This window comes from Tympanuchus pallidicinctus, unplaced genomic scaffold, assembly GCF_026119805.1.
Source record: "Tympanuchus pallidicinctus isolate F22 unplaced genomic scaffold, pur_lepc_1.0 scaffold51, whole genome shotgun sequence".
NCBI lineage: Eukaryota > Metazoa > Chordata > Aves > Galliformes > Phasianidae > Tympanuchus > Tympanuchus pallidicinctus.
Genome location: NW_026294771.1, coordinates 255,107 through 270,631, shown reverse-complemented (window position 1 = coordinate 270,631; position 15,525 = coordinate 255,107). Strand labels below are relative to the sequence as shown.

The 15,525-nt window shown below is 49.9% G+C and overlaps 1 protein-coding gene and 1 long non-coding RNA gene across 2 annotated transcripts; one reads left to right on the top strand and one right to left on the bottom strand.

Moving 5' to 3' along the window:
• The first annotated feature begins 380 nt into the window (after positions 1 to 380).
• LOC128091760 (G protein-activated inward rectifier potassium channel 1-like) lies at positions 381 to 8,108 on the top strand. The gene is made up of 3 exons (XM_052705026.1): positions 381 to 1,325; positions 5,532 to 5,748; positions 6,085 to 8,108. Exons 1-3 carry the CDS (start codon positions 396 to 398, stop codon positions 6,558 to 6,560), a joined length of 1,623 nt encoding a protein of 540 aa, XP_052560986.1. The 5' UTR covers positions 381 to 395; the 3' UTR covers positions 6,561 to 8,108.
• On the bottom strand, positions 1,250 to 12,094 carry LOC128091777 (uncharacterized). The gene is made up of 5 exons (XR_008211509.1): positions 11,904 to 12,094; positions 8,068 to 10,459; positions 6,042 to 6,285; positions 4,149 to 5,127; positions 1,250 to 1,332 (listed from the first exon to the last, which is right to left on the bottom strand). It is a non-coding gene; the product is annotated as an uncharacterized LOC128091777 (long non-coding RNA).
• Positions 12,095 to 15,525: the final 3,431 nt, after the last annotated feature.

Sequence of the window (15,525 nt, the reverse complement as noted above, 5' to 3'; positions counted from 1 at the left end):
TTTGAGGAGGGAAAAACACTTTTTAAATATTAATATGCCGGGCAATAAAAATCACTAGCCTAACCCCAATTAGAGCTTCTAACACAATTAATAATTGCCAATTTCGGATCTTTTCTGTCCATTAAAAAACATGAGAACTGCATTAAAATCACTTAAGCTCTTAGGGAGCTCTTCTGAACAGCATCTCTGCTAATTGGACCGTAAACACAAATGCACAACTCGTAGATGTAATTACTATCTAATTCTGATAGATAAGACCTCGTTTGCCTTTGCAATCTTTATTTTCATTTAAACTCGGGCTAAGCATTAGCATGATCGCATCCCTTTAAACGCTGACCTATTTCAGGAATTCCCTTTAAAATCCCGGAGCTGCCGGCAGCTCGGCCTCTCGGCGGATGCCTGGCAGCCGCTCCCGTCATTATTCTCACTCCGCTACCCGGCTGCTACAGCGAGACGAGGTTGGGATACAGCAGGGCGCCGGCTGCGTGGACCAAAGCGGGGCTGCCAGGCGCTGGGGGGGGGAAACCTCACTGCCATCCCGATCCCCTGGGACCCAGCGAGCTCCGCTCCGCCCCGCTGCCGCCCACCGGCCCGGCTCTCCCGTCGGCTGCGGGCAGCGCTGGCGGCGGCTCCGGCTGAACGGGAATCCCTGCATCCCACATCCCGGCGAGGGCATGGCTGCAGTGAGGAGGAAGTTCGGCGATGAGTACCAGGCGGTGGGCCCTGCCGCTGCCGGTAGCCGCAGAGAGCGGCAGCGCTTTGTGGACAAGAACGGGCGTTGCAACGTGCAACACGGGAACCTGGGGGGTGAGAGCAGCCGTTACCTCTCCGACCTCTTCACCACGCTGGTGGATCTCAAATGGCGTTGGAACCTGCTCATCTTCCTGCTGACCTACACGGTCGCCTGGCTGGTCATGGCTTCCATGTGGTGGGGCATTGCCTACCTGCGAGGCGACCTGCACCGGGCACACGATGACACCTACAGTCCGTGCGTGGCCAACGTGTACAACTTTCCCTCCGCCTTCCTTTTCTTCATAGAGACCGAAGCCACCATTGGCTACGGGCACCGCTACATTACCGAGCGCTGCCCTGAGGGCATCGTGCTCTTCCTCTTCCAGTCGCTGCTGGGCTCCATCGTCGACGCGTTCCTCATCGGCTGCATGTTCATCAAGATGTCGCAGCCCAAAAAGAGAGCTGAGACCCTCATGTTCAGCCGTGCCGCAGTGGTCTCGCAGCGGGATGGCAAGCTCTGCCTCATGTTCCGGGTCGGCAACCTCCGCAACAGCCACATGGTTTCTGCCCAGATCCGCTGCAAGCTGATCAAGGTGAGGCCTGGAATTGGAAGCAGGATGAGGCAGCAGGTTGTGGTGGGTGATGCTGGGAGAGCACAGGTCGAGAGAAACCACTTGCCCCAAGAGCAGCCAAGCTGCTCTGAACCCCCTTTTTGTCCCTCAGGGGGGCTTTCACTTGTAGTTCCTTACCCCATGGGTCCTGCCTGTGGCCTTCCAGCACTGCAGAGCTTGAGTGGAAAAGCCTTTGATTTTCACTGCTATCTATCTGTTAAGCACTGACAAGGGTCAGCATAATTCAGAATGCAAAAAAAGGACTGGAACTCAAATTCAACTAATAGATAAATAGAGAAGGCAGAACTGTTTGGCAGCCATGGGAGACCTCAGATACACTGGGCAAGAATAGAATAGGAGGAAAATACTGTGTGGTTGAGTGGCATGTCGAGAGGAAGCAACAGAACAGCTCAGAGCAGCTGTGTCTTGTCACAGGGGCATGCCTGATGGGCTGCATCAGCAGCTGAATCCTGATGATTATGTTAATTTCAGAATATGAATGTCATAAATGTTTCATGTTCTCTGTGGTAATCCTCTTTTCGGAGCAACTGCTTGGCCATTTTAATAATCTGCAGAAACAAGCCTGATACAGTAGCTGATAAGACAACAGTAAATGTGAAGGACTGCTTTTCCTCTGCTTTGTGCTGAATGCTTGACTTAGCTGCTAATTTTTCTTGTCAAAGAATTCCTTTTAAAATGGAGCTCTACTAAGATTCAGAAAGCGGTTGGATTTGTACATGAAAAAGAACTGCTGAGAATTACAATGGAGCATTTTTGTAGGAATCAGAAAGCCAGATAATCCATTATTTTTGCTGATTTCTAGCACCGAAAATGATCAGAAATCCTCCTTTAAAGTATTTGTTTCTGGCCATCATCCAAGATGGAATGCAAGTCAAAGCAGAACAGGAGCAGTTTCACAGCTGTGATTTTTTACACTGATGGCAATTCACTGTAAACTTCTTTTGAAATGACACACTGAACACACAGCCTGGTGCACTGCTAATAATTCTATCGCTGCACAATGCTGGTTTGTAGAGAAAACAGGAGAGCATTTGATAAGGACTGATTCATCTTACAATAGTTGTTTCACACATTAAGCAGTGAATCCCTGAGTAATACCTGAGCTCTTACAGCTCTTACAAATGATCACCAATGCCCTTGATTTGTCTTCAAGCTTCTTGGCGACCTTTGGCAAATCAAAGCTATTGCCACAAGAATGTTTACAAGTAAACGTGCACAAGCTGCACCCTCAATGCCCACTACAAGTGGTGTCTTCTAGCCCACAGTAGCCCTCAGCCTTCTAAATCCTCACCAGTTTGTCGAGGTGCCCCTTGAACAGGACATGCTGTCCCAGCAGAGGCAGCAGCTGTTCCAGCAGCAGATGAATTTACATCAGCTGCTTTGCAGCAGCTTCCTTTGTGCATCCTGTAAGCCCATGATGGATGTGATGTAACTCCCAAACCATCTCTCTGTAGCAAGTCCTGCCTGTTTTGTGCTCTGTGCTTTTGGCTGTGCTTCCTGCAGTGCTGCTGACAGCTGATCTTGCTACACTCCTGTGTTGGATTAGATAGCAAGATGTTTACTTGTGTCACACAATGTGAAGGAGTGTGCCTTACCCCACTTTGCCATTGAGATAGGAGCTGTATTTAGTATTAAGCTTCATGTTTCAGTTGGAGTAATGGAGGTCTTACCTTTGTTTTTTTAAAATAAAAAAGTACACCAATCTAAGTCTGTCTGAGTGGCATCACAAACGTCCTAGGATATTCAGTAGATTTCACTGATAACCATCATAATGTTGGTGTGACAGCTTTCCATAGAGTTTTTCAGCTGGTAGCATAGGAGAATTTGATTTGGAAAGCTGAGGAATGTAGAATCCAGTGGCAGAAAGGTACAGATGAATGAATCTACATACCTAAGGAGTTTGGGTTTTTTCTTAACTGTGAGGCAAATAACCTTTGGTGCAACTCACGTAGACCTTTGGATTTCCCAACTGTTGTCACACTGAAAATCAAAGCTGGGGCATTTCTAACTATTTGTGTCCTGGTGCATTCATCTGTGAAAGTTATCTGGCTTTGTGTGAGGTCAAAATAAAGAATCTCAGTGTCCCTTCCAAACTGCTGGCAGTTTACAGTCCTGTGCTGCCTTCTGTGCTCCTCTGAGCACAGCTGTGTGCAACAGAGGTTGATGGCTGGAAGTCTTAACGTGTGAGAGCTGTGAAACTCTTTGTTTAGGATCGTTTATTTTTACTTAACAAATAAGCTCCTCTTCAAAATTCTCCATGCTCTGCATAAATCAGTCCCGTGTGCAGGTGCTAAATACCTCAAGCACAACCTTTTGCTTTCCTCCCAGGTCTGTTACCTCTAATCATCCTCACCGGATTTGTTTACTTCCATCAAATCAACTCAGTAGACTTTTCCCCAGAGAAAAACTGTTTGCAGATGGAAACAGATCATTCAGGCAGTGATTTGTGCAAATATGCACATCTTTGGTAATAGCATTCTATAAAACTTTGGGGAAATTTCAGGCTCACGTGTGGTTCATACAGTTCATGTTAAGCCTTGTTGCCTTGGAGCAAAAACTGTATGCTGCCAGCTGTGCACCTGCTGAACAGTAGCCAGGCAACAAAAACAGCAGTGTTGTCTGCAGCCTGGAACTGCAGCTTCCCTCAAAAAAAGATGAGGGATATTTTTGCAGTAGTTTGATTGCACCTTTGCATGTAACAGTGTCACAATCGTAAGTAGCAGGGGGGGTTGATCCCTTTTTATTTCCTACTGCTCTGTGTTACCTTTCAAAGCACTGTAATACCTGAGAACGCTTTTACAAGCAGTCAGCTGATGTGTCCCTTGTCCTCCTCAGCCGTGGAGAAACCATCTCTTACCTAAGGGACAACTTCGGTTATTTAGGAGGAGATACATTTATTTACTTATTTGAGCAGAATACCAAACACATAACAGATAAATAAAACAATGCATTGTATTGTATTGTGTGAGTAAGGCTCAGTACTCCACCAGCTATCTAAACTGGTTCAGGAATCACAGTAAATGCCAGGCAGTGAGATATTCAGCTTTTTTAATACACCAGAAATCAGAGAGACAATCTCAAAGTACAGCTGTTGCTTGGGATTTGTTGTTGTTAAAGATAGAAACTTTCTTTCCCCTGAAGAAAACCTATTAGATTGGAGTCAACAGCAAAACTGCTTGCTTCAGCTTGTTCCCTATCACTAATGGACGGAGTTTCCACGTAATGGAACCAACACATTTATCAAAACAGACAGAACAAACTAGCAGCTACGCAATTATCTCTCATTCATGATCAATAATAAGCTTCTCAAACAATCACGTGCTTTCTAATCGAGCAATAAAACAGAAAGGATTTTAAATAATAGGATCTTAAATAGGCTCTGCAAAGCTTTAATTTTAACAATCGGTTTCCAGCAGTTTGAAGCCATCAGTGGAGGACCTGCCTGGTCAACTGCTGCATGTTCTCAGTTGTTTTGAATGCTAGGAAAATTTTAGGAAGCTAGAAAAAAAACCAACAAAAAAACACCTAACCCATCAGTATTTTTAATAGACCAATGAAATGATGCAAATGGGGAACTTAGCTGAATTACACCAATAAGAAATACCATGTGGTACGTGGCATGTAGTAATTGGGAAGGGAAGCATCATTAGCATTATCATCAGTAACATTGATTTGGACAACTCTGTGCAAATGAGATTCACCAGATGTGCTTTGCCATTACTATGCTGCTTACCTTAAAGTCCTTGCATGTACATCACAGTTTCTGCAAAAGAAAATACAAAAATAATGTAATGTAAATCCAAACAATTCATGAAAGCATGCGTAACTTGTTGATTCTGTTCTCACCAATGGGAACTTTTGCTGCAAGATGTCCATAACAAGTATCTGCCATAAGGAGGAAAGTGTGGTACCTGATATTATTGTCAGTGATTTGTAAAACACGTATAATGGCACAATGAAGTCTGTAGATGATGATGAGACCATGAGGTGGCACGACAAATGCCAACACTGGTCGTATTCATCAACTTCACATGCAAAGCACTATCTCTATACAATGACCCAATGCAGAACTAATAATGTTAGCAGAGAGGCAGTTTTAAATTCCATTGCATTGCTCCTTGTGTTTTGCTTCACACAGTGCTTACTGAGCTGTCTTTCCATCTCTAGTCCCGACAGACACCAGAGGGGGAATTTCTGCCACTAGACCAGTGTGAGCTGGACGTTGGATTTGGAACTGGAGCTGACCAGCTGTTCTTGGTTTCTCCATTAACGATCTGTCATGAAATTAACTCAAAGAGCCCCTTTTTCTGTCTCTCACAAAGATCACTAAGAAGCGAGCAGTTTGAAATAGTTGTCATCCTTGAAGGAATTGTGGAGACTACAGGTAAGACACGGCAACGTGGTGACACGTGTGCTCTAATTGTAAGTCTCTGTCTTCAGTCTTGGCAGTTGTTGATCCTTGAATGTTCTGTAACATCCTACCATAAGATATCAACCTTCGTTGGTCTGCACCATGCTAAATGGCTTTCTTAGCCATAGGGTTCTGCACTACTGATTTAAGAATAGAATACATTTGAGACACTCTCTGCCAGTTCCTAGCTGGCCTCTGCAGGCACGTAGAGGAGCACAGCATTCTTATGTGACTCTTGTCCTAAGCTGCACCCCTGGTCTACTCACTTGCTTATGTTACAACGTCATTCTCTTGTCTCTGCCTCCACAGGAATGACTTGCCAAGCTAGGACCTCATATACGGAAGATGAAGTTCTTTGGGGTCACAGATTCCTCCCAGTGATGTCCCTGGAAGATGGCTTTTTCCGTGTCGATTATTCTCAGTTTCATGCTACATTTGAAGTCCCCACTCCTCCTTACAGCGTCAAAGAGCAAGAAGAAAACCTGTCTCTGTCGTCCCCTTGGAATAGTCCTGTTGACAACAAAAGCAGAAAAGAAAAGGTTTGTTCACTTGACTGCATTGATATCGCAGAAGAAAAAAACAAACTCCCTCTTAAACTTCAGAAGATTAGCTCAAGAAAGGAAGACCTTCCAAAAAGAGTCCTCAGAATGAGTTCTGCTAACGCAGGGAAGACTTGCAGTACTGGGGATCTCCTGAATATTCAAGAAATGAGTTCCATCTCCAACGGTGAAGACGGTGATGACAGGATACAGCTGAAAGCCTTAAAAATGAATGCTGAAGCTTAGACTCAGTCCAGAAGATGCCTAAAAGTATGCGTGCTCTGAAGATGAAATTGGAAGATAATCTGCCTGCCAAACTTCGCAAAATAAACTCTGATCACCTCCCTTAAGAGCAGAAGCATATGAGTCATTGTTCACAAACAGCATTCAAGACTGCTAACCTGAAGGAGTTTTCGTATAGTAAAGAAATAATTAGGTTTTCCTACTTTCTGGAAGGATGATCCCTTTTGAATAATTGTTCTGTACAGATCTAATTTATGTAGCCTAATAGAAATTGGAGAGGCAGTAAGGTTAGACTGTTGTGCCAAAGAGGTCCCTGCCCTGATGTCATTTAGCAGCATGCTCATTGCAAATCAACACTGTCTTCCGTACTCGTAGATGCTTTTTCATGAAGCATGGACCAAGTCCTTGGAGATCCTTTGAGATCATCCCTAGAATTGATAACCTTCTCTACGGAAATGACCAAAAAGATGTCAGTGAAGATTTGCACCTCAAGTGCTGGCATTCAGTACCTCTTTAAAGTGTTACACGGAGTTTTCTACATGACTAGCTTGAATGAGAGGGAAAAAACACTCTTCTGGTTTTAAAGCTGAAGCTGCTTGCCTTACTGAACGTCAGGACACGGTGAGAACTGGAACCCAACTCAATCCCAACACAAGAAGGACGCTGAGCTGTTGGAGTGGCTCCAGAGGAGAGCTATGAAGATGACCAAAGGGCTGGAGCACCTCTCCTATGAAGAAAGGCTGAGGCAGCTGGGCATGTTAAGGTTAGAGCAGGCTCCAGGAAGAGCTTATCATGGCATTCCCACACTTGAAGAGAGCTTACAAGCAGGAGAAGGACTGACCTTTTACACAGTCTGATAGCGATAGGACAAGGAGAGCTGGTTTTAAACTAAACGAGGGGATATTTAGGTTGGATGAAAGGAGGAAATTCTTTGCATAGAGGGGGATGAGCCTCTGGCACTTCTGCCCAGAGAAGCATGGGTGCCCCATCCCTGGAGGTCTCCAAAGCCAGGCTGGATGGGGCTCTGGGCAGCCTGATCTGTTGAGGGGCAGCCAGCCCACGGCACAAGGTTGGAACCTGATGATCCTTAAGGTCTCTTCCAGCCCAATCATTCAATGATTCTTAACCACCTCATGGTTCTACACTCCCAGCATAACCCTGTTTCCATTCAGCCGTCCTGCTGCCCTCCTCTATATGTGAAAGCAGTCGTTTTCCTCTCAGCTGGCAGTGGGGGGGGTCTCACTACCCAAACCCAAAGCTCCTCCATCCCACGCCCAGCACAGCAGAGCATCCCATGAGGGAACGATCCCACCCACCCTCCGTGGGCAGAGCAGGCTGAGATGAAGAGGTGACTGCAGCCCCGCGCTGTCATTTTGCACAGGTGCAGCTGTCTGTGGTTGTTCTCCTTCCCCTCCCCCCTAACCTTCACCATTATATACGTGCTGAAATCTGTGCTTTTACACATTAAACGTACCACGCTGGGACATTTAGATCACCCGCAATGACTCACCCCAGAACATCCAGAACCGACAGACAATAAAATCACGTTCACTTTGGGCCTCGAGCGTTCTTATGAGTCAGTCAGCGCGGAGCCCAAGTGCGCAAAGACAAGAAAGACTTCGCTTCTCCACAGAGCTCCGCGCCAGCGCTGCCCTCTGCCGCCCGGAGCGGGGCGAGGCAGCGGCTGCTCCTCAGCCTCAGAGCGCGCGGCTCCGCGCATGGGCGCTTCCACCCTACGGCGGGACGCATGCGCAAAACAGCCGCTCGCCCTGCCCTGCTGCCGCGCAAGCGCGGTGCCGTCTGCCTGAATGGCAAGCATGCGCGTTGCTGCGCCCGGAAAACTCGCGCGCCGATTGCGCGAAGAACGCATGCGCAGTGAGGCTGCGCGCGCGCGTCGCGGCCCGACGCATGCGCACTACCCCTTGCTGAGGCGCCCAGTAGGCCTTGGGTGAGCTGCTGCTCCCTCCAGAGACCCGGAGCGGCAGCGCTGCGAGGAGCGGGCGGCAGAAGCGATGTCACCGCCGTTGACTGGGCCACACCTCTGCTGGGCCAAGCCTGTCGGAACGTGACAGCGTATTGGGAGCTGTAGTCCTCCAGCCAGGAGCTGGGACATGTAGTCTTCCGGAAGCACTTTTGGTAAGCCATGTTGGACAGCGTTGCATTCTGGGATTGGTAGTATTTAGCACCGCACAATCTGGCGGCCATGATGGCCGTAGGGCACCCTGGGAGATGTAGTCTTCTCCCTTCACCAGCGCTGGCATTTACCCAAAGGATGACTTCGCCCCAGGAGGTCTTTGTCTTGCTTCGCCTCATCAAATACCTTCTTAACCCGCGACAAAGCCATTATAAACACCATGATACTTATGCTTGTCAGCGTGGGGTTCACTAGGGCACAATTCAGGCATTAAACTCAGGATTTGTGAGCATCCCACTGGCCAGGATGGCTCCACACCGTGCATCCATTATGGGCACGTCCCCTGCTGCAGATTATGCTGCTCCGTTCCTTTTCCCTCACCATGCAAAACAAGCATTTCCCAAAGAGGGAAAACAACACGTGAAAATGGCGATAATTGGGAAAGGTCCCAGAAACCACAGTGCAAACCACAGCACTGGGGTGATCACCGATGAGCTGGTTTGTCAATAATCCCCAACGTCCCCCCTGAATCACAATGGGGCATCTGAATCCCCCAGGAGATCTGCTGGACCCCATTTATGCTCCACCCCCTCTCCCCCGGCCCAGGGTTGGTGACACCCATGGGGCGAAGGCTCAGCGGCAGCTTTCAAAAATGGCAAAACTGGAAGAAAATGGGCCCTTTGTGCAGGGAACAGCCGGAGGGCACTTCAGGCAGGGTGACGCTAGCAGCAGCACCGGCTGAAGTGCTGCTGTACGGTGTTGAGGACACAGCACGTTTCCCATTGTCCCTGATCCAGCCTCTAAATTCAGGGGGATGAAAGTAAGTCTGAATTCTCCCAGTGGGGATAGGGAATTACATCTCCGGAGCTGGGATGGAGGCTCTGTGTTCTTCTGCTTATTTTGAAGCTGCAGTCTCCACACTCAGCATCTCAAGCCCAGTGCAACTCAGTGGGAAAATCCATCCTCATTGCAAAAACACAGCCTGAAATGGCAGATAGATATAAAAACCATCCGGCATCATCAGCCCTGAGCCACGATCGGCGCTTGGGACAGGATAGGATCTGAAAGCCATCACAGCGCACAACAGCTGCACTAAACCCCCACAGACCTCCTGCTCACTGCCGGAAAAGCAGCGTTTCCTCTCCGCAAAGCAGCCAGAAGCGTTTGACACCTCTTTGCACCCCAGGGATTGATGTGAACGAGGCCGTGGAGCTTCGTACTGCAGCAACACAGGGCTCAATCCCACTAACAGGCAGCAAAGGCAGCATTCCCTTTTCCCAGGACTGCAAGCTGTCACCTTCATTGGAGTCTTTAACGCTGCTGCAGCCATCCACTGTATTTTAGGGGAACATTCCTCCACAGGGCAAAACCTTAGTAAGCCAAGATGCCAGCCCAGGCTGCAAGAAGCGGCTCATTGTCCTCCAGCGATGCAGCCGTGGCGATGTCAGGAACAAAAAGCCTCCTCTTGTGCAGCCTCCCAAGCGTCCCCCAGCCCTGAGTGCTCTCAGAAAAAAAATGTATGGCATGAGATGTGCAAACGCCGGAGAATTCAAGTGCCCATCGGCCAACAGCCCCAGGGGTGTGCATCCCAAGCTGCTGCAGTCCTGCCCTAAGCCTTGCAGCCAAAAACCACTGAGCAGAGGGTATTTGTGCACGATGACTTCGCTTTTGTTTCCTTTTTTCCCCCCCTCATTCTTTTTGCAATCGATGCATTCCCTGAGCCACCTCCATTTCCACGTGTGCGTTGCTGTTGTTGTTTCACGACATCCTTCAGATGAGAGAATTGCTTTCAGCAGAAATTCAGTTTTTCCAACCCAAAATGTGCTTTTGGTTTGCACACAACAGGACGGGGCTCAGACTGCTACCACATTCCTCCTGCCCAGACCCGAGCCCAAGCAGATCCAAGCCCCACACAGGGCATGTAACCCAGTTAATCTCAATGAGCATTTAAATCAAATTAGTTAAACTACATTAAACCCCTGTGAGGACACGGTTCAGAGTGGAAACAGCCTTAATGTGATTTCAGCTGACTTCCCTGCCACAATTTGCAAGTCAGAGAAATCGAGTTAAAGGCTGTTTTCATTCTGAACTCTGTCCACACAGGGCCTTAATGCAGTTTAATTAATCTGCTTTAAAATTGAGCCTGTCTTTCATTTGGGCAACTTCACCTGATTCACCCCGGGGAAGCAAACCCGCCTGGCACAGCTGTGCTGAGTCTGAGGCTGGAAAATCCTGGAGGGTTTGGAGCAAGCTGTGATTACACTTAATCCCAACAGGCAACATTTTGGGGTGAAGCCGCTTGTAGCAACCACCCATGTGGCTGGATTGGAAACATTGGGCTTCCCAGAGTCCGGCAGAGCCGCGGGCACCGGGGCCAGGCTGGCTCTGCTGGCCTGGATGCTGCTCTCGATGCTTATCGCTGCTTAACAAAGTTTCCTCCTCGGTGGCAGAGAACAGCAGGCTGAAAGCAGCTGCATTAATCCCTGTGCTGCTCCCAGCGAGGCTGTAATGGCTGCTAATTGCCGGCCAGCAGCCCTAGGAAGCTGGGGCTGAGCAAGGGAACGCTGTGGCCCTCAAAACCAACAGCCCTGTTATGTTCCTCACACCACCCAACCATTTCCTAGCTCCTTCCTCACACCATCCAGCCATTCCCCAGCTCCTTCCCCCCCACCTCCCCAATTTAGCTGAAAAAAAACCAGAAAAGGGGAAGGGATGGAGCCTCATCCACATCCCTTTCTATTCATTCCTCTACCCCACAGGGCTGTGCTTTGGGGTCTGCTGCAGATCCTGCCGCTGGAACACACACAGGATGTGATCCTGAGCCTCCAGCAGAGCTCCCAGCAGCAGGTACCTGGCTCCCCAGCAGCACAGCGTGCTGCAAGCAGGGTTTACTCCGTTGCTCAATTCCCATTTTCTCTGTAAAGGTAAAATGCATTCCCCATAAAGGAGTTCCAATTAAAAGGGAGTTAATGACTTAATGAATCAGAAGAAAATCTGCTTGCATTAGCAGTGAACCACTGACCCTCTTCTCGTTGTGGCTATCAGCTTTTTAATTGGATACATTTTTATTTCCTTCCCAACAAATGGACTATTGGCTGAGCATGTGCTCAGAGAGCAAAGGGGATGTGGGGGGGAGCAGGAAAAACCCAGCCTGGAGGGACCCCCCCCAGCACCCATCCCACAGCAGCACCGACCCAAAGCCTCAGCCATACCTCAGCTTCTGCTCTTTATCTCCCACTGCTGAAGACTGCAGCACTGCAGACAAAGGCTTCTACGATGCTCAGGGCCGTACAAACCAAAAAATAAGGGTCAGACACTACATCTATACTTATAGCCCCAGGAGGGGCTGAACTCTCCTCCTCATTATCTCGTTAACTGCTTGTTAATTCCCTATCACATGATGAGGAGCATAATGAGGAGGTTTTCCTCTTCCCAAAGCTCAGCACAGTCATGCTCACCTGAAGATGCACTCAGCTGCTCATATCCCAAGCAGCACTATGTGTCATCTTTACCCCCAGCCTTGGGGGCTTCTCTCTCCTCTTTTCCCCTTCCCTTTTTTTCTTTCTTTTGACACCTTCATCACTTCTCCCATCCATCTGCTGCTCCCCCCCCAGGAGTGCAACCACCCGAACACAGTGGTGATCAATGCTTTGCTGTGCTGCCATTCATGTTATATTCATTGCTGGCTGCACTCTGCCATGCACCCCATTGCAGAGGGGCTCTAAAAGCATTTCTATTTGTGCCCCTCTGTTACAGCAAGCTCTGCAGGGTGCTGCCCTCTGCTAGCACAGACATGAGGGTGGGCAGAGGGGTGGTGGAGAAGCCCTGGGTCCTCTTTTGGAGCCTATTTTTGGGTGGTGGGAGTGACTTTATTGGGGATGTGGGTATGCTGGAAGACACAGAAGCAGTCCCTGGTGTACTGAAAGCAAAACTAAGAAAGAAAATCTTTGTCTGGGGGAGACATAGCCAGGCTTTGAGGAGAAGTCTATGGTGCTGGGGTCCTCTCAGAGGGGAATAACCTTCACTGGGAAGTGCTGATGCACTGTGAATGGTTCTGAGCGTTATGGGGACAGCTCTAGAGCAAAGCACTCAATCCAGCCTTCTGCTTTCACACCAGGACCACCACATTGCACTCACTGTGCAGAGCTGGAATCCTCCAATGCTGGACTCCCTCTGTACAGGGACAAACCCTGCCCTGTCTCTCTGTGCCAGTCCCTCACACAATAACACTTATTCTCACCCTGCTACAGGCAGCTGCCCGCCCTGCTGTGCCCCCTGGCCCAGGAGCAGGTTGACATCTTGGGGAAGGAGGGGGGATCCAAAGCTCCCATCCCACTGTCAGCGGCCGAGCAGAGCAGCCTGGACCTGCTGGCTGTTTCCAGGGGAACTGCGAGGGGGTCAAGGAGAGGTCTGGGATGTTTTAGTCTTCCTGTAATATCCTTAATTGCTCATTTATTTAGTGCAATTAGTCCCAGGTGCTTGCTGTTGTCTGTGTGACCCCAGTCCCGCCGGGCTGTTCCCAGCGGCCGCATTGATCGCTTCCCGCTGCGGCGACGTGTGTGCATGTGTGTGCATTCTGTTTGTGTGCTTTTTATTCCCCTTCTTCTCTGGTGCTGTCCCCCATCTCTGCCATTGTCACTTCATCCCCTTGAGCCTGCATCCTTCCAGAGGCACAGTGCTGGAGCCCTGAAATGTTGCACCCGGTTTTCTTCCCAGGGGATGCAGGACAAGGAGAGCATCCTCTGTGCGTCCCCTTTGAGCACCCCACAGCCACAGCCAGCACAGGGTTGGATCCGTGCTGCAGCAGCAGGGAGGTGGTGGGCACAAGTGCCACTCCTATCACTTGTCAGGAGTCCCTGGAGAAGAGCCTCCCCCTCTTTCCCCCCCCTTTGTAGGAGGCAGAAATGCTATCGCTGAAGGAAACAATCCGATGCTTTGTGGAAGCGGACGTGAAAAGAAACCTCCCCAAAATGCCGGCTGAGGTCAGGCTGGGCTGCTTTTGTCCTGCAGGCAGAGTGCTGGCGCCCGGGGGGGGACCGCAGCAACCATGGGACTGTGAGTCACCGCCTGGTCCCCAAATGGCAGCGAGGCCCCGTGCTGGGGCCAGGAGTTGGATTGGATGATCTTTATGAGTCCCTTCCAACTGAGGGTATTCTATGATTCTGTGCTGCTGACATGACCCCAGGCTGGGGTCCTGCAGTGGCTCTTGGGGCTCATATTGGCAACGGTTATCTCAGCAACGTGCAGCAGGATTTTGGGGGGTGTTTTGAGGGATTCTGCAAAAGCAAAAAGTTTCACCTTCACCTCATGCCTTCACCTCATGTTCATGGGCACAATCGTCCCATCGCTGTGCCCAAGGCCGAGGTTGAGCCAAGGGGAGGATTTCGGCAGTTGCCATGTGAGTTCCAGCCAAACACCACCTGAACCCTTCCCTTTAGCTCTATGAGCTTCTAAAAGGATTGGGGCTTTCTCTGCCAAATGCATTTCCACCAGTCCCCAGGCATTACTTCCCCGATGGCTCTGTCCCAGCATCTTCATTCCCCGGCACCGCTAACGACCAGGACCTCTCCGAGACCAACGCTTTCTGCTGCCTCTTTCTCCATACACCCAGATCTCAATGCACTTTAATTGTCTGCCAATTGATTCTCCAAATTCCCCACTGACACACATCATGTTTAATTTGCAGATACTGGGAAAGAGGCAGCTCAGGGGCTGTTCCAACCCATCCTTAACTCATCTGCTCTTCCAGATCACAAAGCATAGGGTGAAAGATGCTGAGAAAGCCAATTATGAGCATTTTCATCCCATTCGGCTGAGCCCTCTAAAAGGCTCTTTGTCTGCCTGGGGCTGGGGGACATCCGCTGGGCAGCCCCCAGCTCTGTCCTTCAGCCCTGTGGCAGTTCATGTCCTTGAATCTTCCACTAGAAGCTGAGCTGGCCCCAAAGCAAGGAGGGATCCGGCCCCACGGGGGATCCGCAGAGCTCATATCAAGCTCTGGAGACAGCACCCCCCCATTGCTGCCCCTCTGTGCTCTCGTTTGCAAGATAATTCCTTGCACAGAGGATGCATCATGCGCAGTCCCCCCGTTTTTTGCTTTGCTTTCTGCAGAGCTGAAAATCAGATCTGTGCACTTCACGGCAAACCTTGCCCCATGGCAGGGAGCCCCTGGCCCCCCAGCTCTGCCCCTTGGCAGTTTCTCGAGGGGAGCCTCGGCAGCAGGGAGCAGAAATAATGAATCTGAGCACGAAACGGAGATGAAAAAAACACTTTGTCTAATGGCCGCGCATGGAGGAAGCTTTGAAGTTTATTGGAGCCAGACTTTCCAGGGCTGAATGGGTCCCAGGGGACGGTGTAAAGGGAGGCGGAGCCCTGCACAGGTCTCTGGAGAGCCCGAATCTCTCAGATCCTCTGGAGACAGAGGCAGGAGATCAACGTCTGTGCTGGAGATGGGCATGGCAAGGGGAGGCTGTGGTGTTGAGGATGTGCTTGGGATGTGCCACCTGCATGCACAGGATCCCGAGTGAGGGCTCAGCTGCTGACAGCCCCCGGCAGAGGCATTTTGGCACGCAGCCCTCCATCATTGCAGCACTGCTTGGGGAGGGGGGAGTGGTTCGAGGAGCAGCTTGCACCCATAGCCAAAATCCCTCAGAGCAAGAACTGCAGGCCTGGGAGCCAGCCCGGCTGGGGTTCATTACCCCGCAATTAGCCCAGGGCTCTGCATTAGGGTCCGAGCTCAGTTTTCAAATTGCCACTAATTGAGCAATCTGCCGGGCTAATGGCAGAGCCAACCAGAGGAGCTGGGAGTGCAGAATCCATTGCTTGTGGTCCCGGACC